This window comes from Oncorhynchus kisutch, linkage group LG1, assembly GCF_002021735.2.
Source record: "Oncorhynchus kisutch isolate 150728-3 linkage group LG1, Okis_V2, whole genome shotgun sequence".
Lineage (NCBI taxonomy): Eukaryota > Metazoa > Chordata > Actinopteri > Salmoniformes > Salmonidae > Oncorhynchus > Oncorhynchus kisutch.
The window spans coordinates 66478619-66506534 of record NC_034174.2 but is presented as its reverse complement, the minus strand read 5'-3'; the positions used below and the strand labels follow the sequence as shown (position 1 = coordinate 66506534).

At 45.1% G+C, this 27916-nt stretch overlaps 3 protein-coding genes across 6 annotated transcripts; 1 reads left to right on the top strand and 2 right to left on the bottom strand.

The window, feature by feature from the left end:
* Positions 1 to 295: 295 nt before the first annotated feature.
* LOC109893951 (rho-related GTP-binding protein RhoU-like) lies at positions 296 to 3367 on the bottom strand. 2 transcript variants are annotated; one of them, XM_031830682.1, is made up of 4 exons: positions 2791 to 3367; positions 2429 to 2487; positions 2264 to 2293; positions 296 to 1645 (listed from the first exon to the last, which is right to left on the bottom strand). In XM_031830682.1, the coding sequence occupies exons 1-4, from the start codon at positions 3041 to 3043 to the stop codon at positions 1148 to 1150; spliced, it is 840 nt and encodes a 279-aa protein (XP_031686542.1). In that variant the 5' UTR covers positions 3044 to 3367; the 3' UTR covers positions 296 to 1147. The 2 variants fall into 2 exon arrangements, with proteins under 2 accessions (XP_031686542.1, XP_031686552.1); XM_031830692.1 differs by lacking the exon at positions 2264 to 2293 and having other exon boundaries at positions 2791 to 3364.
* A 9617-nt stretch (positions 3368 to 12984) lies between these two features.
* On the top strand, positions 12985 to 18787 carry LOC109887830 (delta-like protein A). The gene is made up of 11 exons (XM_031830672.1): positions 12985 to 13480; positions 13594 to 13896; positions 14176 to 14236; positions 14350 to 14607; positions 15415 to 15475; positions 15612 to 15742; positions 15994 to 16163; positions 16319 to 16535; positions 16686 to 17502; positions 17613 to 17736; positions 17860 to 18787. The coding sequence occupies exons 1-11, from the start codon at positions 13427 to 13429 to the stop codon at positions 17863 to 17865; spliced, it is 2202 nt and encodes a 733-aa protein (XP_031686532.1). The 5' UTR covers positions 12985 to 13426; the 3' UTR covers positions 17866 to 18787.
* A 1064-nt stretch (positions 18788 to 19851) lies between these two features.
* Positions 19852 to 27663, bottom strand: LOC109888960 (zinc finger and BTB domain-containing protein 45). 3 transcript variants are annotated; one of them, XM_031830661.1, is made up of 7 exons: positions 27340 to 27663; positions 25477 to 25577; positions 24204 to 25271; positions 23174 to 23308; positions 22779 to 22928; positions 22405 to 22669; positions 19852 to 22226 (listed from the first exon to the last, which is right to left on the bottom strand). In XM_031830661.1, the coding sequence occupies exons 2-7, from the start codon at positions 25540 to 25542 to the stop codon at positions 21820 to 21822; spliced, it is 2091 nt and encodes a 696-aa protein (XP_031686521.1). In that variant the 5' UTR covers positions 25543 to 25577; positions 27340 to 27663; the 3' UTR covers positions 19852 to 21819. The 3 variants fall into 3 exon arrangements, with proteins under 3 accessions (XP_031686521.1, XP_020335699.1, XP_031686518.1); XM_020480110.2 differs by lacking the exon at positions 27340 to 27663 and adding an exon at positions 26412 to 26789; XM_031830658.1 differs by lacking the exon at positions 27340 to 27663 and adding an exon at positions 26412 to 26789 and having other exon boundaries at positions 25477 to 25574.
* Between the last annotated feature and the right edge of the window lie 253 nt (positions 27664 to 27916).

Sequence of the window (27916 nt, the reverse complement as noted above, 5' to 3'; positions counted from 1 at the left end):
GTTCTGGGATTTTTGCTCACCGTTCTTGTGATCATTTTGACCCCACGGGGTGAGATCCTGCGTGGAGCCCCAGATCGAGAGAGATTATCAGTGGTATTGTATGTCTTCCATTTCCTAATAATTGCTCCCACAGTTGATTTCTTCAAACCAAGCTGCATACCTACTGCAGATTCAGTCTTCCCAGCCTGGTGCAGGTCTACAATTTTGTTTCTGGTGTCCTTTGACAGCTCTTTGGTCTTGGCCATAGTGGAGTTTGGAGTGTGACTGTTTGAGGTTGTGGACAGGTGTCTTTTATACTGATAACAAGTTCAAACAGGTGCCATTAATACAGGTAACGAGTGGAGGACAGAGGAGCCTCTTAAAGAAGAAGTTACAGGTCTGTGAGAGCCAGAAATCTTGCTTGTTTGTAGGTGACCAAATACTTATTTTGCACCATAATTTGCAAATAAATTCATTAAAAATCCTACAATGTGATTTTCTGGATTTTTCTCATTTTGTCTGTCATAGTTGAAGTATACCTATGAAGTATACCTATGATCTTTTTTAGTGGGAGAACTTGCACAATTGGTGTCTGACTAAATACTTTTTTGCCCCACTGTACATGATCTGATATAGGTTAATAAATAACATTGAGAGACTTTGTCAAAATGGCGGACACAAAGTAAGTTTATGGTTTGGCGTTACAGTTGCTATTGGCTGGTTTCTCGTAATCCTCCACAACATTCTCCAATGGTGACCTTTGACACTTGATGGGGGTTTCACAGAATGACACAGAGATCATTGTGAAGTCAGTCATTTCGTTAGTAGTCTCCCCAGCTACTGGATTTGCTAATTCAAATCAATTCAGACTTGTTGTGCCCTCATCATGGCCTTGGAACACAACATCGTGTCCTACCCGTAGTCAACATAAAGTATCACAAATGCTGAAACTCTGCATTTCATTCATTATCTTGCCAGCAATGATCATTCTTTCTAGTGCTTCCCCTATTTAGATATGAAATAAGTCTTTGGATAATACATTTAAATTTTCCAACATATTATTGATCCAGGTCTGTTTTCCTGAGTGATATTATATATGGAGTGAAAAAAACTAAAGACTAAACACAAGCTTAGAAAAATGTCAAATCCTAAACAGCTGCTTGGGGGTTCAATCAAACTCTCCTCCCACACACTCTCCTGCCACAACAACACAGCTCAGCTTCTTCCACCAAGTCTCAGAGAGACTCTTGATCTTATCCGGGGTCTTCTTCCTCAGGCTCTGCCTCTGCTGGAGCTGCTGAACGTTCTCCACTGGCTGGATGCTAGCCAAGATGGCCTGGTCAAACACCTCCTTCAGATTCTTCTGGGTCAGACCCGAGCACTCTATGAAGGACACAGCCCCGATATCCTTCGCCAGCTGCTGGGCCTCCTCGGTGCTCACAGGCCGCTCCTGATTCCTAGCCAGCTGGACCAGCACCTGGACGTCTTCCCTCAGGTCCAGCTGGGTTCCCACCAGGACCATGGGTGCCCCGGGGCAGTGATGGCGAATCTCGGGCGCCCAGCGGTCAGTGGCGTTGCGGAAGGAGGAGGGGCGCACCACACTGTAGCAGAGCAGGAAGACATCGGCATTGTGGTAGCATAGAGGGCGGATCCGGTCCAGCTCGTCCTATAGGAGACAGAAAGGGAAAAGTCTCAAGTTGAGGAAGTGGTAGGGTCAGAGATACCCAATCCCAAATTGATTATTTTGCCCTGACCTTACAGCATACCATGTAGATCTGATTCTGAAAAAAACTACTGTATGGTTAGCAATATGGTCCACTAATACTTCCATTTCCCTCTCTGAGTTCAGGGCATTTTGATTATTACACATATCCAATCCTTTCAGATCTACAAAGGTGCCTATTAAGGAGTAGGGGAAGAGTTGATTTGGAACTGGGCATGAGTCAGGAAGAGCAAGGTCTGTGAGAGTCATCCAAAAGGGGGCGATAAAGCACAGATAGCCAGAGGGGACAAAAGAAGGTATCGATTCTGGGGGCATGGGCAGGAACCTCCTACAGGGGGCGATATAAGTCTGAGGATCAAGGGGGAGGGGAGGCAACGACTATGAGAGATATTCTGCCAGGGGGTGTAACTACTGACACAGGATCAGAGAGGGGAGGGTGTGCAGGGGAATCCCTACAGGGGGATACCAAGACACCGGTAGAATGTGGAAGCAACCTATGTTGGGATAAGTGAAGCTGTGGAACCTAAACAAACTACTGACCACTGATAGAGAATGGCTTACATTAATAGTGTCATCCTCCATCCCCCATTTCTCTCATTTTGAGCAGAGCATGTGTAGAAAGAATAATGTGTTAGCTCTACCACTTACAATAGAATATCCTGGTTAATGTGTCTATAGGTTACTAACACTCATTTAGTGTTGGATTCAAAAACAACTTTGACTCACCTGGCCAGCCATATCACAGAGTTGCAGTCTCACAGGTTTTCCATCCACAACAACCATAGCTGAGAAGAAGAAGATGGTACACAGATTTGTTATTGATGGTGACAGCATTTAGAATTTTGTTCAATGCCTACCTGTCATAGCACTATGCATCGGTGACGTTTACACAATCAAAGTATATCAAATAGTAACCTATTATTGATTCAGAGAGATCTAAAAGAACACACAAAAGCAACAAACAAAAACAAGAAAACATTTATAAAATGCAACATGTGGATAAATCAATTCATGAGTAAAACCTGTGACAAAAGCGGTCAAATTAACAATAACTCAACGTGATTTTTCTGATTTCTCTCATAAATGACCTGCAAAGTTGTCGAAAGCTGTTGGAATGTATTCTGTCGGATAACCATTTGTGGTGTAGCTGACGATAAGACTTGTCTTCCCCACCGCTCCATCTCCGACGAGGACGCAGTTCACCTTGCGCTCAGGTACGGAGCCCGACCGCCCACGCGTTGAAAGAGGAACGTCTCTGTTCTTGCCACGCCGTGGTGGTACCGGTGGAGCCGAATCCGAGATCCGACGGGGTTTCTGCACTCTTATATCTTGAGGAAGCATTTTGCCGTCGAATAACTGGCCTAATCCACGGGGAATAACGCTTCAATAATGCCAGAGCCGTCTGGGTCTCTGCACCTTGATATCCCATATGTTGGTTCCCTTCCCAAAGTTGATAGAACCAGCACGCACCTGACTGTCCGTTTCTGTCAGTAAGTCATAGAAATTTAGAGAAATAATAATCCAGGTAAACTACAACTGAACTCGTGAAGCATACTGTAAACGCAAGACTGCAGTTAAATTTCTCCACGCCGCATGGTCTATTGATTGGCATCATCTGCATCTGGTGTGTTAATGGTTGTAAGAGGATTACTGCGCGCCACATGAGGTGCGGTGCGTGTCCCAGGGCTTTCAAAGTGAAACAAACTAAAATCCTTTGAAACTCTGATCCCCTGTAGTAAATAATGTGATCCACTTTGTCATTTACACAAGTAAATATGGTGAATATCTAAAACAAACGTGTAGACCTACATTGGTCATCTATTTAAGGATAGGGTACACTGAATGTTAATTGGTTTTATTTTTTCGTTCAATTTTAGCAACAACATAAGAAGAATTTGTAGCCCAGTCTAACAAAGTTGCATTATCCTTACATGGAGTAAAGGAGGACTCCCACATCAGTTTTAACCCTGACACAGGCATACTACAACATAGTGCCTCTTGGTAGACCTTAGGCCTAGCAGAATGGCAGGGATGTGAAATCATGACTGGAGTATTTGCTGTAGAATTGATAGAAACATTGGATTTCTATCACTAGACTATTTATATGCTATTCAAAGTTGAACATATTTCTTAATTAACAGAAAACTGCATGTAGAGCCACAGCAGAAGTGAGTGGGAGTGAGAGTATGCACAGAGCAACAGTGAAACAGGGTGTACAGTGAGGAGTGAGACCAAGTGGGAGTACAGGGAATGTATATACTGCTTTACAAAATCCTGTAACGTAAGAACTATAGTAGATAGAACATCCATTCTCAATCTATTATATTATAGTTGTAGAGGAAGCCCTTGTTATTCATTTCCACAATATATGTTACGGTTTTCTTGTGTCGAAGGAGAGGCGGACCAATACGCAGCGTGGTTGAAGTTCATGTTTTTTTTTATAAGAAAAACTATACATGAACAAACTACAAAACAATAAATGTGAAAACCCGAAACCAGTCCTGTATGGCGCAAACGCTAACAAAGGAAACAATCACCCACAAAACCCAACACCAAACAGGCTACCTAAATATGGTTCCCAATCAGAGACAATGACTAACACCTGCCTCTGATTGAGAACCATATCAGGCCAAACACAGAAACAGACAAACTAGACACACAACATAGAATGCCCACTCAGATCACACCCTAACCAAACAAAACATAGAAACATACAAAGCAAACTATGGTCAGGGTGTGACAGTACACCCCCCCCCCCCCCCCCCAGGTGCGGACTCCGGCCGCAAAACCTGAACCTATTGGGGAGGGTGTGGGTGGGCATCTGTCCGCGGTGGCGGCTCTGGTGCTGGACGTGGCCCCCACTTCACCATAGTCTTAGTCCGCCACATTGTCTGCTTCCGTGGCCTCCTAACCACGGCGACCCTTCTAAATGACCCCACAGAACTGAGGGGCAGCTCAGGACAGAGGGGCAGCTCCGTACTGGCTGACGACTCTGGCAGATCCTGGCTGACTGGCTGCTCTGGCAGATCCTAGCTGAATGGCGGTTCTGGCAGAACCTGGCTGACTGGCTGCTCTGGCTGCTCCATGCAGACTGGTGGCTCTGGCTGCTCCATGCAGACTGGCAGCTCTGGCTGCTCCATGCAGACTGGCAGCTCTGGCTGCTCCATGCAGACTGGCAGCTCCTTGTGGACTGGCAGCTCCTTGCAGACTGGCAGCTCTGGCAGCGCTGGACAGGCGGGAGACTCCGGCAGCGCTGTAGAGGAGGAAGGCTCCGGCAGCTCTGGACAGGCGAAGCGCACTGTAGGCCTGGTGCGTGGTGCTGGCACTGGTGGTACAAGGCCGAGGACACGCACAGGAAGCCTGGTGCGGGGAGCTGCCACCGGAGGGCTGGTGCGTGGAGGTGGTACTGGATAGCCCGGACCGTGCAGGCACACTGGAGCTCTTGAGCACCGAGCCTGCCCAACCTTACCTGGTTGAATGCTCCCGGTCGCCCTGCCAGTGCGGCGAGGTGGAATAGCCCGCACTGGGCTATGCAGGCGAACCGGGGACACCATGCGCAAGGCTGGTGCCATGTAAGCCGGCCCAAGGAGACGCACTGGAGACCAGATGCATAGAGCCGGCTTCATGGCACTTGGCTCAATGCCCACTCTAGCCCGGCCGATACGCGGAGCTGGAATGTACTGCACTGGGCTATGCACCCGCACTGGGGACACCGTGCGCTCCAAAGCATAACACGGTGCCTGCCCGGTCTCTCTAGCCCCCCGGTAAGCATAGGAAGTTGGCGCAGGTCTCCTACCTGGCTTCGCCATACTCTCTGTGTGCCTCCTCCCAAGAAATTTTTGGGGCGGACTTTCGGGCTTCCGTCCGCATCGCTGTGCTCGTCTCTCCAACTCCATTCTCCTATAACCCTCCTCGCACTGCTCCAGCGAATCCCAGGCGGGCTCCGGTACACTCCCTGGGTCGACCGCCCACCTGTCTATTTCCTCCCAAGTAGTATAGTCCATACTTCGCTGCTCCTGCTGCCGTTGCCTATCACCACACCGCTTGGTCCTGTTGTGGTGGGTGATTCTGTTACGGATTTCTTGTGTCGAAGGAGAGGCGGACCAATACGCAGCGTGGTTGAAGTTCATGTTTTTTTTTATAAGAAAAACTATACATGAACAAACTACAAAACAATAAATGTGAAAACCCGAAACCAGTCCTGTATGGCACAAACACTAACACAGGAAACAATCACCCACAAAACCCAACACCAAACAGGCTACCTAAATATGGTTCCCAATCAGAGACAATGACTAACACCTGCCTCTGATTGAGAACCATATCAGGCCAAACACAGAAACAGACAAACTAGACACACAACATAGAATGCCCACTCAGACATATACATGACAATATATGTATATGGTGACGGGCATCTCAGGGCTTCATTGTCTACCAGTGCCAGTGATATTTAAACTTTTTATTCAAAGAAGATTCCTAAAATATGCAAATCAGAGACGTGGGATCTTTAACCAGGCGATGACTTCGTTTCATTAATAGGATTAACGAAGAGTCATGGTGAAAAGACAGAAGGTAGCATCACACAATGAGGACTGACGACCAGCCAGCACCCCACTTCTACTAGATGGTACTATAAACATATCCTCTGTGAACACCATCATCATACAAAGCCACTATTCCACCCTTGGACAAACAATCTTCCCAAAGACCCACAAGCTGATAGACTAGACACCTAATCAGAACCTTTAGGGAGCGCCAGGCGCCCTTTTAAGGTTTGCAGAGCTGGCAAATATATTTACTCAATTTTAGCGATTGGGATTAAGGGGCTCTGGGGCTCTTCCCCCCACACCCTCCCTCCCTCCTGCCTGCCTTCATTCCCTATCTTTATCCCTCCCTCGTGCTCTACCCTCTCACTCTCTTTTTGATGGGATCAGCTGAGCGACGCATTCTCTCCCTCTCTCCTTTTCGCTCCATCTCTCTCTGTATCCCTCGGGGACCGGGTGCTCGGACTCTATAGTTATGGGCCGCGGCCATCTGTCAGCGTGAGGCGTTCACGCAGCCACCAGAAGGCCACAACATGTGCTGATTTAAATGGAAAATCCAACTTTCCCAGGACAGGCCTGACCCCGGCAGCCGTAAAACCCTCTGTACCCCCCCACCAGCACCATCTCCATCCCCATCAAACCAACCTGCCCCATCTCCATCCTCAGCCAGCTATCCCAGCCCCAGCCCCACCCTCCCAAGAAATACTGTCTGCATGCGAATCAGTGAATTAAAGCCCCACCCCTCCTCCTCCCCTGTATGGTGTATGGTAATGACTGTGCAATGTGCAGAGGGGGAACCTTCTTACACACAATGATGGATTTCCACCTTAGCAGCTGATGTTCCCAGGGTCGGACGGGTAGGGTGGGGTCCGGTGGGGTGGGCTACTAAAATGGGTGGGGGGGGGTGTCTTAAAATTCCTGCTGGTGTGAGAGCTAGGGATCAGCTGATTGGTAAAATTGATTCTAAAGGAAGAGGGGGTATGGGTTTAAGATAGAGAGTAAGGTGGGGGGTTGGTTGTCTGTGCCTGTGCTGGGGGACCCTGGGGGACAATGGGGCCAGGGCGGGGGTTGGGGAGAGGGTTGGGGCGGTGAGTGTCACACGCTTTTGCTTTGTGGCTCGGTCAACAGGCGTGTGCCACGGTGTTGTCTCAACTCCCGCGCCTGCTGTCCACCCAGCTCCGGGGATGGGGGAGAGGGCCATGAGAACCATCCCTGGGTCTTTAATGAGGGGCGTGCTGGTTTTTATCAAAGATGGACAAGGCATCGTTAGAATCACCATTAGAGCTCCATACAATGGGGGGACAAACTCCCTGAGCTATGGATGGGAATATCATACACAAATGCCTAAATGCTTATATGAGCATGATTGGAGATCTGCTGTACTTTATATTACATTCACTTTTAGGCTATATAACCTCTAATATTGCAGTGAGGAAGACTTATGGTACACTCAATGTCATTTTATAATTTAGTGGATGCAATACGCTTGCAGAGCTTTTGTTTTCAGTGTTTCTTCACCAAGCTGTTAGTCTCAAAGTTTCAAATCAGAGGATGCTTTTTTGGGATACACACCATCCTTCCAAAATATAGTTTTGACTGTAAGTAAATGTTCTGTGCTTTTCTCATGTGTTGTAATGGTTACTTTACAAACTTAAATGTTTTCCCTTATCATTTAACTCCATTCAATTCCATGAAAGAAAAAAGACAACAGTCAATACAGCCCTATTATTCAGTACAGCTTCCAGAAACCACGTTGTAGCATTGTTTTAATGATTATCTCATGATGTAATAACATCCAAATCATGACTCGTCTGTCTTTACAGACACTCCATTTTATTCACCACAGAGAGAGAATCGATATCACTAGAGGTTATTATGTCATACACCATATCCCACATGGTAGTTTGTCATCATTAACGTTTAGCCAAAAAAAACATGTTGTGGCCCTGTAGCCCTTCTAGGAGTCCCTACAAGTCCTTTATTTAATGGGCTCTGCTGGCCTGGCCAGTGTGACCAGAGAGAGAAGCATTGTCATAGTGGAGACTGTGACGCTACAGAGGTGGCAGCTGGCATCCCAGCTTGCAGGCCCATCTCGTCACAAAGGAGGGCCTTCCCCCTAGGGGCAGTGTTTTAAGACAGGGGTCTCTGGACAGACCCTGGAGGGAACCCCTTATGAAGAGGACACTGCTTCTAAACCGGCCCCCCTCACCATACACCCTTCTATAGCCCCCCTGCTGGTTTCCGCACCATGTAGCCTAGCTTACCCTCACCCCCCTCCACCTTCCACCCAAGCTCCCCTCCTCCCTCTTGGGACAGAGGCTAATGGTCGTGGTGCAGCAGGGAAGGGGATGGAGAATTCCTGAGGTGTAGTGCTAACGCTAGCTAGTTATCCACATACAATGGGGAAGACAAGACAACAGGTGTGTTTGGATCCTCTGTCCAGTAGCAGCTGAGGGATAGGGACAGGGCTATTATCGCTATTATCTAGGGCTGCCAGTGGGCTTTCAGGCTACTTTTCCCGCTCATCCTCATAGAACAAAACCCTCCTCTGTCTTTAACCTGCTCCCGCCCTGTTCCTTGTTGTTCCCATCAGCCTCCTCTACTGAACCACAACTAACACCTGCCTGCTGCTGCCCCTGGCTTGGCCACTCCAGAATTGCCCAAACGGCCACTTAGGAGATCAGCGTGATAAACTAAGCTGAATACATCTCCATTGCTTCTCTATGCTTTTCTAGTCAAGTCTCTAAAGCATGAGAAAATCAAACGCCTTGGTGTTACTACTTCAACTTCCAACAACAACAAGAGACTTTATATAGCCCCTTTATTACATAGCTACAAACCCCATCTCTCAAATGAACAGTCTTAGAACAGATTGCATTGCCTGGCCACATGATATTGCTTGTGACAATGCCTCTAACAGAGCGTGTGTCCTGAGGGGATATGGAGTATTTGGTTACCACACCCTTGGTCTATCCCATTGTGATTGGTCGAGTCCCAGAGAGGTTGAAAGGGACATGTGTGCATATGTGGGCCGACAACGCAGGTGCCTACATCTGTTCATGGCTGGGCAGATGTCGTGGAGAGAGATAGAGAGTGACTGGAGAAATAGAGAGAGAGAGAGAGAGGGAGAGAGAGAGAGAGAGAGAGAGAGAGAGAGAGAGAGAGAGAGAGAGAGAGAGAGAGAGAGAGAGAGAGAGGTGTCACTTTGCCATTCACAAGGTCTATTGTGGCAGACAATTTCATCCAGATTGCACCGGTTCAGAAATGAGAAAGACTGAAAAAATCTCGGAGGTACTACAAATGATCGTCTTTACAAAACTACGGCCATACTTTCCACATCGTTTTTCATAAGCAATAAAGATCATGCCTGGGGTAGTTCCTATTAGTCCTAAACTAGAATGATACAATAATTAATCAGACCCTAATTCCATGTCATGGTTGGAGTTATCGACACTAAAGAGTTGGGGGGTATCAAAAACCTCTTTCTACTCCATGTACTTCACCTCACTATATCTGCATTGATTATTCACTGATTATATCACATGTCACCATGAGTATTTGTTGTGTGTGGAAATGTGTCATACAAATGATCAGATGTTGAATTATCGATTTATGCATAGGGACCGCATATGCTCTGATGCGCCAACGCATGGGCGTTACCCGTGGGGAACGTGGCAGATGTGTTTTTATAAACATTGGCACGCGACAGGCCACTGCTCCTTGAAAAACTTCGACGCATTCTCCTCCTCCCCCCTCCCTCCTCTGTCCCTCTCCCCCTCCCTCCTCTGTCCCACACACTCACACGCGCGGGCGCGTCTTCAGGGGCCACCGCGTAATTATCGCGGCACTCTTCCCCAAAGAGAGCCCAGCACGTCCTCAGCCACAACATATGCAAATGTGACAGCAGCACGACTAGGGGGCACCCATGGATTGGCCTGTGCCCCCTTCAAGCAGCTGGCCATAGTAGTAATCTGATCTGGACACAAAGGCCGCGCTGTTCCTGCAGAGTCCAAGGATTTCAGCAGGTAAACAGGCGGGTCAGAAATTATGGAAATGGCGAGAACCCCGACCAGAGAAGATGAGTTGCTGGTATTAGGCCTATATCATCAGCCCTGATAAGACAAATATAAAGTTGCCCTTCAGTCGCCAATCTTCTTTGTGCCGAAAAATGACCACACAACGTTTATATTTCACGAGACAGAAGCTATAGCCTGGATGAGAGTTTGGGGGGAAAAATAAACGATTTTGGTCGAACCAATAAGTAGGTGAATCGTGCCAACAGTCTGAATGCTCAGAAAGAATCAATAGTATGTCGATTGATCACTTGGTAACAGTTACCAACCCCCATTCAAGCTAATCATCTTCTCCACACCACTTCATATGATCGATATCGTGTGATGCGCGCCGTGTTTACGTTCCCATGAGCTACCATGTGGTGTCTACTCTTCGGGGACGAAAACTTCTGGCTTCCCCTCGCCATATGGCCCAGCGTAGCCATACCGTTACAGGTTCTTTAACATGCTTCCAGTTCAATGTAGACAGAGCCAGCCAGTGGACAGTGGCATATAGACCCGTGCGCTTGAGGGAAGATGGGGAGGAGGGAGGGGGAAGAGGAAAAAACGACGTTTGGGTAGTGGCAGATGGCTTGTAAGGGTCTGGCCGCGTCTGAAGGCGTGTCGTGGCCCTTCACGGAGAATCCCCAAGGGCTACCCGTGCATTCAGAATCAATGAAAATTGAAGCACAGAGAATGGATGAATAGTCAGACCTCGAGTCACCCTTTTTGTTAGCAGCAGCTACTGGTGGGCAGGAGTTAAACTACAACAGCCCCCTACAGTAGCACTTTAGTTAAACAGTCACCCCCGTAGCCATCATTTTTGGAAAGGAATGAAGGTAGGAAAGTAGAGAAGGGGGCATTTTGCCAAACTCAAGTCTGAGTGGGTTGGCAGCACACAAATAAAAATATGTATGCGGAGAGAAGTTCTTATGGGTGCCTATAGGGGTGGGTTTTGTGCAATGGAGAAAGCAGTTTCTCATGTATAACTACTGCGCAGTTTATTTGCCCAAAGTGTTCCATATGGAAAAATGTTGGGCAATGGTTAGACGCATCATGCTGTTTCTGGGTCATTGCCACCGAGAAGAAAAGACGAACCCAAACTGAATGAACTCTACTATAAAAGTTATTCAGAGGCTTTAATGCAAAAACAACGCCCTTTCTACTGTGAAATAAATGTGAATGATTTGCGTAATCACAGCACAGCTGTCACATCACAAACATCACAAACAACACCGATGTATTCGTTCTGTCTATAGGCTGTTTGTGTTGTCAATAGGGATAGAAAACAGGTACAACAACAACAACAACTCTGGCTGTTCGATAAAAGGGAATTTAAACCACCCCGACTTGCATATCTTAGCAGTGACGCAATGTATCTGTGTATGGTAACTATGGACCTCAGGCCATGGCTATTATCCAAAAGAAAATCACACGTATAATGAACGACCTAATTAAGAGAGACCCCTATACCCCACCCCCACTCTGCCTCCCGTTACACAAAAGTAGGCCTACTTGAATAATAGTCTGCCCTAAGTTTGGTTCAATAAATAAACACATCGTGGACACAGAAATAGAGTATTCATTGCATATGCGAGCAAAGAGGGAAAACCCAACTATATATTTGACCTACTGTTTGAGTTTTGTTCAGGAGGGGGCTCGTTCTTCTAAATGTTGGGTACATTGTAATTGTGTGCGGATAGCACCGCGCGCCCAAGGAAGCTCACTCACTGTATATTAAGGGGAGAGCAGGTGCTGCGGAATTACCATACAGCTGAGCGCACAGAGAGAGGGAGAGCAAACTTATTCCTTCAGCACACAATAACAAAGTGCCCTCAGGGCGGCCACGCGGATGTCTCTCTCTCTCTCTCTCTCGCACACACTCACATACCCACACGTGCACGCACGCACACACACGCACACACCTTTTCTTCACTCCACAGAATGCAAAAGGAAAAGCGAAAGAAAAACTGTGCCCATACAAATGTTTTTTTCTACTTTACTTCACCACACACCCTTGCCAGAGAATGTTTTCATTACTCAATCCTTAATTCAAAGTATTCGATTTTCCCACAACTAGAAATGCCTAAATGTTTGAAGAGGGTGGAGTTATGCTGCACAATCAACTGAGTCAGGGTTTGACAAATACACTACGCATGGCACGCCATATTTTGGCTTTTTCAGAACTCTCCCTGAAAATGTTAGAAAAACATAAATGTTGTTTTCTTTCCTAACATAAAAAGTTAACTACCCCATCTACATGTATAAATAAGCTTAAACACCAAGTGTAGGCAGATCTGTACAATACATTACTGTGAAATACTGATATATAGTTATAACTGAAATCTGGTTTAAACTGGAATAAATAAATTAACCATTCTGTTTTGTTATTATGTGCTATATTTTTGAATCTCTAATGTTGTGGAAAGTGAGTCATTCCAGGACAGGTTGCTGAGACAGTCTCATACAGTTTGCTGGAATACTTTGACATTCCTCCATTTTCAATTTTCTGACCCAAGACTAGCTTGTGATTTGAGACGATTGGGCTTGGAGAGGTATCCATTGTGATCCCTTGAGCCAGATTGGGGGGGGGGGGGGGGGGGGGGGGGGGTAGCTCATTTGCATCTTATTACCCTAGCATGCGCCAGCCCATATAAAACTGGCGGCAGGCGGCCTTCACTCAAGACAGACGCACAATTCATGTTGAGGAAAGAAGGAAGAAGGTGGCGGGGAAGTATGTTGGATCAGTGACAACTCTTTCCTTGGGATAGACCACGTCACACAAAAGCAATTTCCTACATTTGTTGCCCTCTTCGTTTTAACAGGGAACAAACTGTGTCAATTTTTTTTTTTTACATTTTTGGAGTGGGATTATCGCATTGTAACGGAATTTTGAAGACAGTTCAGGGCAGTTCCAATATCTATTTTGGATTATCTTTTTGTTTCTTGGACATGAATGAAATCGGCGTGGCTGACACCAGAAACTGATGAGAATACCTCTTAAGAGAAGAAGCGTGCTCAATGATTCATTCCCAGAACATGATTTGAAAGGAGGCATATTGAGCCTAAATTGAGCTGAGTCGCTCCAATACTTTTTCCTATTTATTTATTTGTACTTGTTTAATATGGGGCGCGCTATTCTTCTGACAGTTGCGGTTATGCTCGTCTTGATATGCAAGGTAAGACAACTACACAACACAGTTACCGTACTATTCAATTGATAACCATTTCAAGATTTTACATCACAGAGCCTATGTTAATGATTGTGTAATATATACAATTATTTCAACAGGGTTTTTGTTCAGGAGTTTTCGAACTGAAGTTGCAGGAGTTTTTGAACAAGAAAGGGGTTCAGGGCAACATGAACTGCTGCAAGGGAGGGTTGACGTCGGTTTATCAGCAACAGTGTGAATGTAAAACGTTTTTCAGAATCTGTCTGAAACATTATCAGCCAAACGCATCACCAGAGCCACCTTGTAACTACGGCGGCGCTATAACGCCTGTTCTTGGGTCAAACTCTTTCCAAGTTCCGGAAGCCATGTCTGACAGTTCATTCACCAATCCCATCAGAATTAACTTCGGTTTCACATGGCCGGTGAGTACTCTTCCTTGGGTTAATTCATAAACAAGTAATTCATATAAACCTCTAGTGACGAGGTCTTTAGAAATCCGTGCGTACAAGTTGGTTCATTTACATAGAGTGGTTTATTCAAGACTAAACGTATATATAAACATGTTCGTCTTGTATATGTTTGTATTATCGTCTCGAAATGTTATTTTACCTTCTAGTATAGAGAACATGTTAGATGGGCCTATCTCGTTCCCCTTCTCCGTTGGCCACCTGTCTTATGATGCTATTTGTTTATGTCCTCAGGGGACGTTCTCGCTGATCATTGAAGCTCTGCACACCGACTCCAAAGACGATCTTTCAATAGGTATGATCAAAATAAACTGTCCTACAGTTGTTTGGCTTTACGTGGTTTGAGGTCGAGGATAACTTACATTTACACACATTTCGCTAAAGTTCCGTTCTTATTTCCATCGGTAGAAAACCCAGACCGTGTTATCAGCACAATGACCACCCAGAGACATCTGACGGTAGGAGATGACTGGTCTCAGGACCTGCATACGGGAGGAAGAACCGAGTTGAGGTACTCCTACCGCTTTGTCTGTGATGAGCACTACTATGGCGATGGCTGCTCGGTCTTCTGCCGCCCACGAGACGATGCCTTCGGCCACTTCACCTGTGGAGAGCGCGGAGAGATTGTCTGTGACGCCGGGTGGAAAGGCCATTACTGCACAGAACGTAAGTGAAACTTGATGTTCAGGTGTTTTGGGGGAAATATTTGACTAAATATGATTGTTATTCATGTTTTACATATATGCACTTTTTCATGTCAAATAACATTATTATGGTAGCTAAATAGACGTTACTTTTTATGTTAGGTGGCGTGGCTATAGACATTTTAAAATGGAGGCAACTTGTACGAAAACACCACGCGCCCACACACTCCCATACACACGACCACTTTATTTATTCAAATCGGGCGGAGGAAAGTTTTCGGAATAATCTCACGCGTGCCATAAATTTACATGCTACGTCCGATTCGTTACTCTTGGAGTGGGTTGGCCGCTGATTGGCTTATGCGGGTGAGGTATTGTTTGAAGTGGGCAGCTGCGGGGAGAGAGTAGACAATGTAGCAGCTGTCGTGCACTGGCATCATACTCACCAGCTGTCCACTCTTATCTGCCCCAATCCGAGACATTAGGGGGAGTTGTGTGCACAGAATGAATAAAAGAGTTTTGACCCACAGCGATGAAAAAGGGGCCTATACTGAAAGAGGGATAGCGAGAGAGAGTTTGCCGTGTGCACCCTCCCATTGTCTCTATGCACTATGTTAAACGGAATATTCTTCCACCGTGATAAGGAGATTGTGTTGTTTTTTAGGTAAAACAGCTAATGGGTTTAGTTGCTCCCCCTTTTAATGAATTTGTTCAGATTTAAGCAATACGTTTTTTGTTGTTGCTCAAAGCCAAACTTAACAAAGAGCATATGTGTAAGAAGTGTTTTTATTTTGCCATGGTTCTTACCCCATGTTTGTCTCCTTTGTAGCTCTCTGCCTTCCGGGATGTGACGACGAACACGGCTTCTGTGAGAAGCCTGGGGAGTGCAAGTAAGTTAGAGAAAAGACAACTATGATTTTCATGTATTAAAACACTTTCTCAGTTAATATTTTCAGAAATAATCTGTGAAATAAAGAGAAATTTGAGTGGGTTTCTAACCAATGTGTTGTAATTATTGTGTGACAGGTGCAGAGTGGGTTTCAAAGGGCGGTACTGTGATGAGTGCATCCGTTACCCAGGCTGCCTCCATGGGACCTGCCAGCAGCCGTGGCAGTGCAACTGTCAGGAGGGGTGGGGAGGCCTCTTCTGTAACCAAGGTGAGTCCTACTGGAGAGAGAGGGAGGGGAAAGAGAGGGATGGAGAGAGAGAAGGGGGTGAGAGGGGGATTTAGAGAGATGACACAAACAGTGACAAAGAGCTAGGTTGTGAGAGAAAATGTGAAAAAAATTAATAAAAAAAATGTGAGAGTGACAGAAAGACATTAGTTGGGCTGCTGCTGTTGTTGTTCTGCCATATGTTCCATTGGGACTAATGGACTAATCCACATGTGCTGCTTGTCCTCCTCCAGATCTGAACTACTGCACTCACCACAAGCCCTGTATGAATGGAGCCACTTGTAGCAACACTGGCCAGGGGAGCTACACCTGTTCCTGCAGACCGGGCTTCACTGGAGATGCTTGTGAGATTGAGGTCAACGAATGCACCCTGAACCCCTGTCGAAATGGAGGAAGCTGCACTGTAAGTACTGTACAACTACATCATTGTGTTAAAATGTACACTCAATTACAACAAGGATTTGGAAGATGTGGGCAATCACTGTTGTTGTGATGGTGATCTAATGCATTTTGGAGGAATGTATTTGTTAAGCTTATGTTTCAATCTTTTTCTCAAAGGATATGGAGAACACGCATGCCTGTGCTTGCCCTCCTGGTTTCTACGGCAACACCTGCGAGCTGAGCGCCATGACTTGCGCCAATGGTCCCTGCTTCAACGGAGGCCGCTGTGCCGACAACCCTGATGGCGGATACTTCTGCCAGTGCCCCACCGGCTACGCTGGCTTCAACTGCGAGAAGAAGATTGACCACTGCACCTCCAGCCCATGCTCCAATGGTAAGGGCTAATTGAACAATTTACACAAATATGTTTTCAGATCTCAATTTATGTACTTTAAAAAATGTAAACAGGTACCTTTCAGACTACAGCCTGCCCCCACATTATTGACCACCCATTAATTCCCAATCGCTCTGCCTCTCACACTAGGTGCCCGGTGTGTGGATCTCGTCAACTCCTACCTGTGCCAGTGTCCCGATGGCTTCACAGGCATGAACTGCGACCACACTGGCAACGAGTGCTCCATCTACCCCTGCCAAAATGGTGGTACATGCCAGGAGGGTCTTGATGGCTACACCTGCACCTGCCCCCCGGGCTACACGGGCCGCAACTGCAGTTCTCCCATAAGCCGCTGCGAGCACAACCCTTGCCACAACAGCGCCACCTGCCACGAGAGAAACAACCGCTATGTGTGCGCTTGCGTGCCTGGTTACGGTGGCCGCAACTGCCAGTTCCTGCTCCCAGACCATGCAGCTATCCGAGGCTCGGAGATCCCCTGGATGGCGGTGGGGTCTGGGACAGCTCTGGTGCTGCTTGTGCTAGCAGGGTGTGCAGTGCTGGTTGGCTGCGTTCGCAACAAGGTGCTGCGTGGTAGCCAGGGCGATGCCACCGTCAGCGAAGGTGAGACCATAAACAACCTGACCAATAACTGTCACCGGGGTGATAAGGACCTGTCGGTAAGCGTCGTAGGGCTCGGGCCACAGCCAGGTGTCAAGAACATCAATAAGAAAATGGACTTCGGAAGCGATGCCGACATGGACGGACCATCGCCGTCGTGTCGGAGCAGCTACAAGAGCCGCCAGCCGCCGGCGGACTATAACCTTGTGCATGAGGTGAAGTACGAGCAGGTGGCCAAAGAGTCAATGCTGAGCTTGGAGGCCTCAGCTTACGAAGAGAAATGCCAAGCTTTGGACTCGAGTTTTGAGTATGAGGAGTGCAGAAATAAACGCAGCAAACATTTAAAAAGGTAAAGAACACACAATAAGATAATAGATGTAATCATATAACATGAAAAAAAATCCAAAAATCATTTGACTGTCAGATGACTAATATGGATCTTTGTCTCTCTTCCAACAGTGACACATCAGAAACTTCAAGAAATGAAATGAAACTTCCAGAAATGTCCGCATGTGCAGACACCAAGTACAAATCCGTGTTTGTCATGTCGGAGGAGAAGGACGAATGTATAATTGCAACTGAGGTGAGTTTGGATACTTCTCTTCACTTTTCCTCATTCATAATTGTTTGATAAAGTCACTGCATTTCCCTACGAGCTTTGTAAACAACAAGTAATGCGCATTTTGTTTCTCTCTTGTCTCCATAGGTGTAACGCAAACCACCAATAGGCTGTCCGTTGCTCATTTGCTCTATGGGAGAGTTTTTATACTCCTTTAAATGCTGCTCTAACCCTAGGGGGAGGTGTCCCGCCTTGAGACTGCTGCTGATACTGAGACGTTTAACTGATATTCAGAGTGAGCTGGTTCTCTACTGGAAAATAAGTGCAGGCCTGTGGGTTAGGAATCGGTGGGGCAAAACTTTTTTACCTTTCAAAGCGACCTCAAGCAAAGTTTTTATAACGAGATCGAAAAATGGACAAACAGTCATGATAGAGGTGATGTACGATGTCTTCGGTTTCGGTTGTAACAGAAACGTAGGTTTGAAGTTTTTGCAACATTTGCACCCAGCCCTTTTCTTTATCCCCACAAGCTGTTGCTGAGCACATGAACTGCATCAAAAGGTGGATGTTTGGCCATACTGGCCTGTACAAGGCTGTTAACATGGATTCTGATCCAATCTCTAGACCTGTGAGGACTGTACTACGTATACTATATCACTGTGTAAAACTGAAGTGTGTTGTTTCAAAGCCCCCCGAACAATTTATGACATTGTATTGATTGTTTTTGGAGATGAAAACTTTGTGTTAAAATCTTTTTTTGCTTCGATACGGATTTTGTCCATTTGTAAAAAAATTAAAATAAGTTGTATGATTAAAAAAAGAAGTATGATTTAAAGTTGTATAATTTAATTTAATTTAAGGATTTTGTATTATTATTATTTTTTTATTATATTGTATATTTGCTATGTTATGAATATTTAAATACATTTTTTTATGCTGATATTTGCAAAGGCACTTCAGGTCAAGGAATTTGTTTTAAAGAAATGTTATTTAAAGTAAGAGGGATTGTACAACATTTTATTATTGTTGCTGCCTCTGCGACTGTTTTTTAATGAATAAATATAATTGAAAGTACAACTTTTTTGTGACTGTGGTTTGTCAGCCCATGCCTAGCCATTCTTTGGGTTCTGTGAGGAAAGTTAATCAGTAACATCTGTTGTCTACCCCATGGTGGGCTATTCTATGCCGATGCTGTTGGTCACTGCCAGGAGTTGAAAGTGTTTCCGTGGAGACCAACGGGGGCTATTCATAAAAAACAATGTCCCCACGCTTGATGTACTACTCCGATGGAAAAATGTGATAAATGCAAACTAATGCTTTTTTAAAAACATCCTTATATGACGCAAGAAACAATGTAAACTATTGATGAATGTTCAGTTCACAACACTGACAAACACCCAGTCAATGTAACTTATCCAAATGTTTTTCTTGTTGAATATGCTTTATAATACATCTACTATAATATTTGATATCTGTAGTCAAATTCTTCAAAAATCTGATTTTTTTACTTCCCCCATTGATTCTAACATTTTTCTATTTTCTACACGTTTGATTCCTTAATAGCCCAGCGAAGAAATCATATTTGTTTTAAGCCCAAAACGTTGGGACACAATAAAGTAACTAAATTGTCAACCCTAAGGTTGGCCTCTAAAGGCGGGTATAATATAGCCTGCCTCGTGGCATCATGGGAACAGACTTCAGCAGTAGACAATGATGGAATTGACAATGGGGCCACACAAAAGGCCACCCTTGGGAGAGCCTGTGTGTCCCTTGGCATGCTGGGAAAAAAAGAGAGTAACAGGAACAGATGTTGTTGAGTAACAGATGCCTTCTGGCCAGAGTTCCGGCACTACCAGCCAGACCTTCAAATGCTCAATCTGGAAAGAAAAAGATTATCTATAGCGTTTAAGAAAAGAAAGCATTTTATATTGTCTCTCATTTAAATTGGTTAGGATCAAGGGATGTAGACTTAACAGAAAACTGTGAAATTGGTCAACAGCAAAATGTATTACTTGTTTTTAGTATGGGATAAAACCAAACCTAAAACAAAAGATATTCAAAAGTATTTTGATAAGAATACATACGCTTGTTTTAACCCCCTATACCTTTTGGTCAAATAATCAACTGTAGGACAACAAGTTGGCTTGTAGCCATACTTTATTTGGAGAAAGAAATGTTTGAAATGTTTAAAATCATGTTTTAAAATTCAATAAAGCCATTGAAGTACGTACATGTAATTTTTCATAAAAAGTTATATCATGCCTTTTAGCTTTTCCATACATAAAACATGTGGTATACATAGCATGATTGGTGCTTTATAAAATTACATATTTTATTATGACATATTTGACTTGCAGTTATATTCAAATTTGCACAAAAAAAATAAGACATTTATCATCCCCTTCAAAGAAAGCTAAATAAAAAAATGCAAAACACAGTACATCATTACAATAATGGTTGCGTTCTTCTGACATGGCTTTAAGCACACATAATACAGTACTGTACACAGGTCCACCTCAGACAAAATGTACTAGAAACATTTGAGTTGCTGAGGATATGAAAATCTCTGGAACAGCCTAATCACCTGTTTGTTCACAAGGGTTGGCCGGAACTATATGCAGAACAGATTTAACTGATCTATAAATCATGCGTAGCTCAAGGAGATCATCCTGATCAAGTAGAATGTTTCTTCATTGTGGGGGACATTTTATGTAAAATTTATAGTGAGGACCAGAAGGGATCTTAAAGGGGTATTACTGGTCTTACTGGCTCAGTTGCCCTTTATGTTTAGGAGTGTCTATTTACTGCATATCTAAAATCACCTTTAAGGTGGGAGGTTGGAAACAAAAGACTAAACATTTTAAGATCTCCATGATATAATATACATTGGTAATCTTAGGGCAAATATATTTTTCTAAGGTCAAATATCTAGGGTAGGACAACATATAAAGCTGAATTAAATTACACAATGTGCAAAAATGTATTATGCATAGTATCATTGTCAAATTGTAATAAATATTAACGTGGTAATTAATTCCACTCTGGGTGATTGTATTTTCCTCATGATTTATTTCGTTACAATAAAAACATTTTCATTAAGTATAAAATGAAGCCGTTGGAGAACATTTTTATAGTTCACAGCAACAAACCTTCCCATTTATTGGCAAGTGCCCCAAAAGCACACATAACCCCATACACATGGATTAAAAAGCCTGATAAAAGTACAGATTTTCAAATTTATCCCAAAAAGTGTCACTTATAGTTGAAAGATCCCTTTTCACTTTTTTAATTCATTGCCTTATTGTTTTCGTCTTCATCAATAAATCACAAATGAGCGACAAATAAACTCATATCGACAATGTAAAGGAATATTATGTCAACTCTTTTTAGTAAGGTTTTAAAAGGAAGGGATTTCAGGTAGCTTTAGTTCCCACTGTTTTGCTGTTTGAAGTAGCTATTAAACATGTGTAGCATAATGCCTGTCTTTGGACCGCCGAGGTATTCTTTGAGGTGTGTAAAACATGCTGAAACGTTTGTCACATTTCAAAATAAAAGTTGTGTCCTTAATTCATTTCTTGTCTCTTCCTGTTTAGAGGTATATGATCCTGGGTCGTCCAGTGCCTCCTGCATGTAATAGTGTTCCTATGTCGTCTTGATGTATGATGGTAACTCTCATTGATACATTCGCTCTCTTCTTCATCGGTTCATCACCCTGCACTCTTTTTCTAGCTGTGGCTTGTTTTGCTTTCTCTCTCCCTTTCCCTTTTCTGTCTCTCTCTTTCTCACCCCTCCTACATGTCCTCCCTTCAATCTCCAGCAATTAGTCTCGAACAGCTTTCTGCTTCTCTCCCTTTTCCTCTCTTTTTCTTCTCCAATCGCAAACCAATTATCACCCATTTTTTCCATCATTGGCAACTCCCTCTTGCATATCTGCAAGGGCTTCATAGGTGTGAGAAATATGGCACATACTCCATCCAGCCTCCAATAGGTCTAGATGGAGCATCAATCATGTTGCTCATACCTAGCAATCCTCTCGGAACAGAAAAGGGCTCCAGGATAGGGGTGATGGATCAGTTTGAGATTGGGCCCCCCCCCCCCTCTCTCCCTCTAGGAGGGAGGCCCGTGGCTGGGCATGTTGGTCATGGTGCCGCCCATCCCAGCTGGGCCGCACATGCCCGAGGGCCCTGCCAGGGCTGGAGGGCTGTGTTTGGGGGTCTCCAGGAGGCCCTGTCCCTGCCCTTGGCCCTGGTTGGCCCCGTGATGGGCGTGTTGCAGGGCATGGCGCTCCAGCAGGGTGCGGTGGGTGAAGGCCCGGTGGCACACGGTGCACTGGAAGGTGCGCTCGGCCCGGTGCGTGCGCATATGCACGTTGAGTGAGCTCTTCTGTGTGAAGCGCTTGCCGCACACAGAGCACTGGAAGGCGCGCACGCCCGTGTGCACCACCATGTGCTTGAGGAGGTAGTCGCGCAGGGAGAAGGAGCGCCAGCAGATGCTGCACTGATGAGGCTTTTGACCTGAGGCACACACAACAGAAAATAGGATCTGTTAGTATGACATGTGTAGATGTCATACTAAGATCTGTTAGTATGACATCTGTTATGTGGAGTTTTAACATGTGTATACAACAATCATGAACAGTAAATGTTTTGTAGGAAGTGATAGTAACTAGTATATATAGAAAGTGGTGGCTACCGGAGTGTATGAACATGTGCTTGCTGTAGTTCTTCCTGGAACGTAACGATTTCCCACAATGAGTGCAGTCGAAGGACGTCTCAGAACCCTGGGAGGAAGGGGAGGGGCCTGGCGTGCCACAGGTTGACAGAGCAGGGGTCATTGGTGCCGGGGGCGGAGCCTGTTGGCTGTGCTCCGTTCCGGCCATGCTGTCAATCACCATCGGTCCGCCCACAAAGAATGAGGCTGATGGCTGTGATTGGCTGACTGGGTACTGAAAAAGTAGCTGAAAGGGAAACAGGAATTGAAATAATGGCCACCAACGACTTTCATGATTAAAGTCTACAAATTGTTGCAATAACTATTTTAAAACGATGTTTACATTTGTAACTGACCTGGTTGTTGATGGACTGTGAGGAGGTAGATGGAGACAGTAGCTTGTTTCCTCTTCCTCTGGGGTTGAAGGACATGGCCTGAGCCGGCTCGTTCTGGGGCCAGAAAGCCTCGGGGGAGAAAACTCCAGCCTCATCATAGAACACACCCTCCTGTAAGACAGAGAGACAAAATTCACTTATGACTATTTACTAACTTAATTAGCCCTAATACATAACCTTGAAATGTCTATAAAACTGTGATAATGATAAAATAATGAGTATAGACACTTTTATCCAAAGCAATTTACAGATTCCGAACATGCAGCCCATACGGATTTTGAACCCACAACCCTGGTATTTTTTGCCAGCACCATGCACCAACAACAAGTTGCTGTCTAGGACAAAACAAGACTCACCTGGCCGAAGGTTGCCATGGATTCCTGTGTGCCCTCCTGCCCTTCAACCCGTCTTCCCTCCTCCAAGCCAAAGACCCCTCCATCCGGCTCCTGCACGCCTTCATCCTTCACCACCACTTCCTCTCCTACAAGAACCTAAGAGAAGGTAAAGAAAAATATATAGTCAATTAGAGTATAGAGTCTAAAATTGGTGTTTCAAACTGTGGTGTATGGTCAGGAATGTGAAGACAGTAAAAAGACAATTATAAACCCGGGTCGTTCGAGCCCTGCATGCCTGATTGGCTGAAAGCCGTGGTTTATCAGACCGTATACCACGGGTATGACAAAAAATACTTGTTTAATGTTCTAATTATGTTGGAAACCAGTTTATAATAACAATAAGGCACATTGGGGGTTTGTAGTGTATGGCCAATATACCACAGCTAAGGGCTGTATCCAGGAACTATGCGTTACATTGTGCATAAGAACAGCCCTTAGCTGTAGATTATTGGCCATATATCACACTCCCTTATTGCTTAGATATCAATTTCTCAATGGACAAATTAAGAAAAAAGGTGCAATTTAGAACCTAAAAGGGTTTGAAGAACCCTTTTGGGTTACATGTTCTACATTGAACCCAAAAGGGTTCTACCTGGAACAAAAAGGGCTCCCCTATGTGGACAGCCGAAGAACCCCTTTGGAACCGTTTTTTCTAAGTATACATAATTGGCTTAGGTACAATGTAACAACAACTAAAAAGAGGTGCTAGTTGGTACTCCATCCAAAACTTAACATGTTTAATGAGCCATAGAAGGGGTGTTCACTGTTTAATCAGTCCATGGAACATTATCTAGGAGGACAGCCTAATATAAAACGTCTGGACAGCAACTTCCTTTCAATTATGTTTATTGCTGAGACGTTCAGATCTATAGCTTAATTCCCAGCAATGACACAATGAGAGTAATTGCCGTCTAGAAGTCCTGCTTTATTCACTTTATGATGTCTGGCTGCATATCTGCCTGCCTTACAACTGTAACCATTGGGAACTTACCTGAAGCCTGAGTGGCTGCCTCTGCTTGCGGCTGTGTCCTCCTGCCCCTCTGTCTCTGTCCAAGTCTCTCCCTCTGTGATGTCCATCCATCTCCTCCTCCTCGCAGTATCTGTCCATCCCCACGAGCTCCTCCGAGAGGTCAGCCGCATTGCTGCGGATACTGTCCCGGCCAATGCTGTCCACGCTGCTGACACCAGAGCTGCAGCCGACCGAGAGATTCCCTGAGCTTCCAGCATTGGCGCCGTTAGCGGTTGCAGCTAGCAGGTCTCTCAGCTTGTACCTCACATCCTGGGTGCAATTTGAGTTCTTCATGAGGACCCCGGCGGCCCCTGAGCTTAGCCCGTCAGCCCCACACAGGGCCCCGGGGCTGCCCATGTCAGCTAGAGCCATCAGCCCCGCTGGGTTAGCCTGCTCCAGGGCGCCTCCTGGGCCGCTCTCACTAACATTAACGTTCAAGTTTGCTCCGCCCAGGCCTGTGACCATGTTGCTCGCCCCGCAGTCCCCCAATGCGAAGTTCGAGAAGCTCTGGTAACCCCCACCACCGCTGACTGCGCCACCCCCACCAATACAACCACCACCGCTGTCCCTCCCTTTACCCCCTCCCCGCTCCTCCTGCTTGGGCAGGACCCCAGCTGTCATCCCCCCTCCTCCTCCACTTGCTGCGGCGGCCGCAGCAGCAGCCACCTTCCTCTGGGAGATGATCTGGGTGCACTCGTCGATGACCGTCTTAATCTGCAGGATGCTGGCGGCGGTGAGGATGCAGAGGGCCTGCGACTGCACCACCACCAGCGAGCCGCTGTACATAAAATCCACCAGCTGCTTCACCGTCTCAGCGGGGACCAGCGGCGGCACCGAGATCTCAGAGTGGCCCAGCAGCAGCTTGTCCTGGAAGAAGGGGCTGCCAGCGGCCAGCACGCAGGCATGGGCACGCAGCGAGGCGTCGTGGATGCGCACCGTCACATCGCAGAAGAGGCCCTCACGCCGCTGCGTCCGTAAAGCCTCCAGAACAGACTGGCTGGAGTTGTGCAGGTGGATGTAGTGCACCGTCTCCGTGCCCGCAGCCATGGCCTGAGGATGAGGGACGGGGTGGGTTGGAAGAGTGTCTGTCGGCTCTGAATCAGCTTGAAGGGGAGGGAAGGCAGGGAGGGAAGGGGGTACGGAGCATGGGCCACTGCAGGGCCGGGTGCCTCCCCTTAAATACTCATCGGGCTGCTTAGAGGTAATGAAGTTGTATCCACTGTGTCAGGAGGTATAATAGGATGTGTGAGGTTACCTGAGTGATGCACCTGCTTTGGTGGAGTGGGTTTCCTTGGCAGTCTTGCAGGTCACCCCTAACCATGCAGTCAGTCACCTCAAGCTCTCAGTGCAACCCTGCTGGAAGCAAAGATAAAATTATGTTCAACAAGAGTATTGTATGTGCTGTAACATAATATAACTGATCTAGCTAAATCCTTACAATATTTAGTTTTTATCCCACAGGTACAAAATCACAATTAATAGTAAATCATTAGCAGGTGGCAGTGTCCTGTACTAAATGGGGTATGTAGCCTAATGGTTAGTGTTGGCCCAGTAACCAAAAGGTTGCTAGCTCGAATCCCGAAGTTAAAAATGTGTCGTTCTGCTCCTGAACAAGGCACTGTTCCCAAGGCCATCATTGTAAATAAGAATTTGTTCTTAACTGACATGCCTAGTTAAATAAAGGTTACACACAAATGACCACAGTAACATGCCTGATTGGACAAGGCAAGTGATTTATAAGGGCGGGAATAAGTGGGCGCGTGGGACAGACAACAGCGCATGATGATAATTTAAAAATAAATAATGATCTGCATAGCTAGCTAAAGCCCTTTTTGTGTGGTTGAGTGACAGTGGAAAGAGCGGTATGTGTGAATTGCAATAATGTCGATGATATAAATGTAATGCATCATGATATTATATTTCGTAAGACATAGCTATGTCAATAGGCCTATCTCAGACAAAAATATCTATGCAACCAGACAGGCAAATAACTGTCAAATTGTCACAGTAAATGCTACCATAGGCTAGCTAGCTATCAAGCCAATGTTATGTAGGTTGACATTCTCCTTTACGAATTGTCTTGTGAGCACACAAACATCTTCGTTGTGCATTTGCATGAACTACGAGCATGTGGTTTGTAGAAATTTATTGACATTACAATAAATTCTAATAACCAAAGCTGACACCTACCACGGTTCAATTAGCATGGCTAACTTGACTAGCTGGCCACTGGTTGAAAATGGCAAGCTAGCTACAAACTAACGTTAGCTAGCTAGTTAGCTTCCTGGCTAGCACAGCCTTCTTGCATTGGTCTTCGACCTATTTCGTCTATCGACAATTATTCTACCGTATTTACATATCTGCAGTGTGCAGCGATAATAATACGAGTATATTAATATGCATGCATTTCTGTAAACAAATATCTAACAGTTAGAATTAGCGCGTATTCCTCCAATATTTCTGCTGCAAAAACAGTGCCAGTGACTGCACAGACTTTGTGCAGAATCACACACAGATCTGTATATATGGATGGTTAGCTACATGTGGTGCATAATTGTAACGTTAATGATTTAGCTCACTGATTCTCAACTGGTTGGTCGCGACCGAGGTTTTGAAAGGGTCGCGAGTGTCTTGAGTAAAAAAAAAAAATTATAATTGTATTATTTGTAAATTAAGAATAGTGCAGTCTGAACTTAAACTACTAAAACCAAGTATAACGTTTGTAGAAATTATAATGAACCTATATGTTTTAATAATTTAACATCTGAACTATTTTTCAATCACAGTATTTTCAATATAGTTATTAACAGCGCTATTTAGACTTCGCTGATTTAGAGGTCTCAAATCATTGAGTTTAACATTCTTCATCAAGAATATGGGCAACATGGTATGATTCACAATGAAAAAATGTGGGACTGTTGTTCCCAGTTTATCATTTGTACATTTACTATCAATATAGCATTTCAAATAGTTTTCCAGATTGCATTTTGGTGATGCTAGTATTGGATCGCAACTGAGACAACAACCTTGTTGAATTTGTGTCCCGATGCAAAACCATTCGAGAACCACTGCTTTACCTAAACTAAGTTTTATATGGAATTTTAAACATCATGTCTACCTTTAATGAATTCTGCTTTTTCTTTGGTGATAGACAACAAGGAAGAACCCTTGAGTTGAAGAATTCTGTCTATTTAGGTTTAAAATAGCCCATCCACCATTGGTGTTGTCTTTTGCTATGTCTTGAAGCTTATTGTAGAATCAGCTCCACCTGTACAGTGAAATTCTAAGAAAGAGACATCTCCACAGTATTTACTGCACAACAAAATATAATTTAATGAATTCACTTGTCACAGTTTGGAACACAAATCTATTTTGATATATAAAATAAAAGGATCCAGGACCCTCCATTTGTCTCAGAATAAGGCATGCAGTCTTCATAGAGCTTTGGACATGTAAAGCTACAGGTCATGTTACAGTAGGACTCACAGAGACATTCAGGTCATGTTACAGTAGGACTCAGAGACATTCAGGTCATGTTACAGTAGGACTCACAGAGACATTCAGGTCATGTTACAGTAGGACTCACAGAGACATTCAGGTCATGTTACAGTAGGACTCACGGAGACATTCAGGTCATGTTACAGTAGGACTCACAGAGACATTCAGGTCATGTTACAGTAGGACTCACAGAGACA

Bases quoted from the DNA above. Each gene is read 5' to 3' on its own strand.
- LOC109893951 (XM_031830682.1), bottom strand. From the start codon at position 3,043: ATGCTTCCTCAAGATATAAGAGTGCAGAAACCCCGTCGGATCTCGGAT. The intron at 2,294-2,428 runs GTGAGTCAAAGT...TCAAAATGAGAG, and splicing joins TCTGTGATATGGCTGGCCAG to AAATGGGGGATGGAGGATGA. The intron at 1,646-2,263 runs GTAAGCCATTCT...TGTCTCCTATAG, and splicing joins TGGAGGATGACACTATTAAT to GACGAGCTGGACCGGATCCG.
- LOC109888960 (XM_031830661.1), bottom strand. From the start codon at position 25,542: ATGGTTAGGGGTGACCTGCAAGACTGCCAAGGAAACCCACTCCACCAA. The intron at 23,309-24,203 runs GTAAGTTCCCAA...ACCTTCTCTTAG, and splicing joins GGCAGCCACTCAGGCTTCAG to GTTCTTGTAGGAGAGGAAGT. The intron at 22,670-22,778 runs GTCAGTTACAAA...TTTCCCTTTCAG, and splicing joins CACAGTCCATCAACAACCAG to CTACTTTTTCAGTACCCAGT.
- LOC109887830 (XM_031830672.1), top strand. From the start codon at position 13,427: ATGGGGCGCGCTATTCTTCTGACAGTTGCGGTTATGCTCGTCTTGATA. The intron at 13,897-14,175 runs GTGAGTACTCTT...TTATGTCCTCAG, and splicing joins ACTTCGGTTTCACATGGCCG to GGGACGTTCTCGCTGATCAT. The intron at 14,237-14,349 runs GTATGATCAAAA...TTCCATCGGTAG, and splicing joins CAAAGACGATCTTTCAATAG to AAAACCCAGACCGTGTTATC.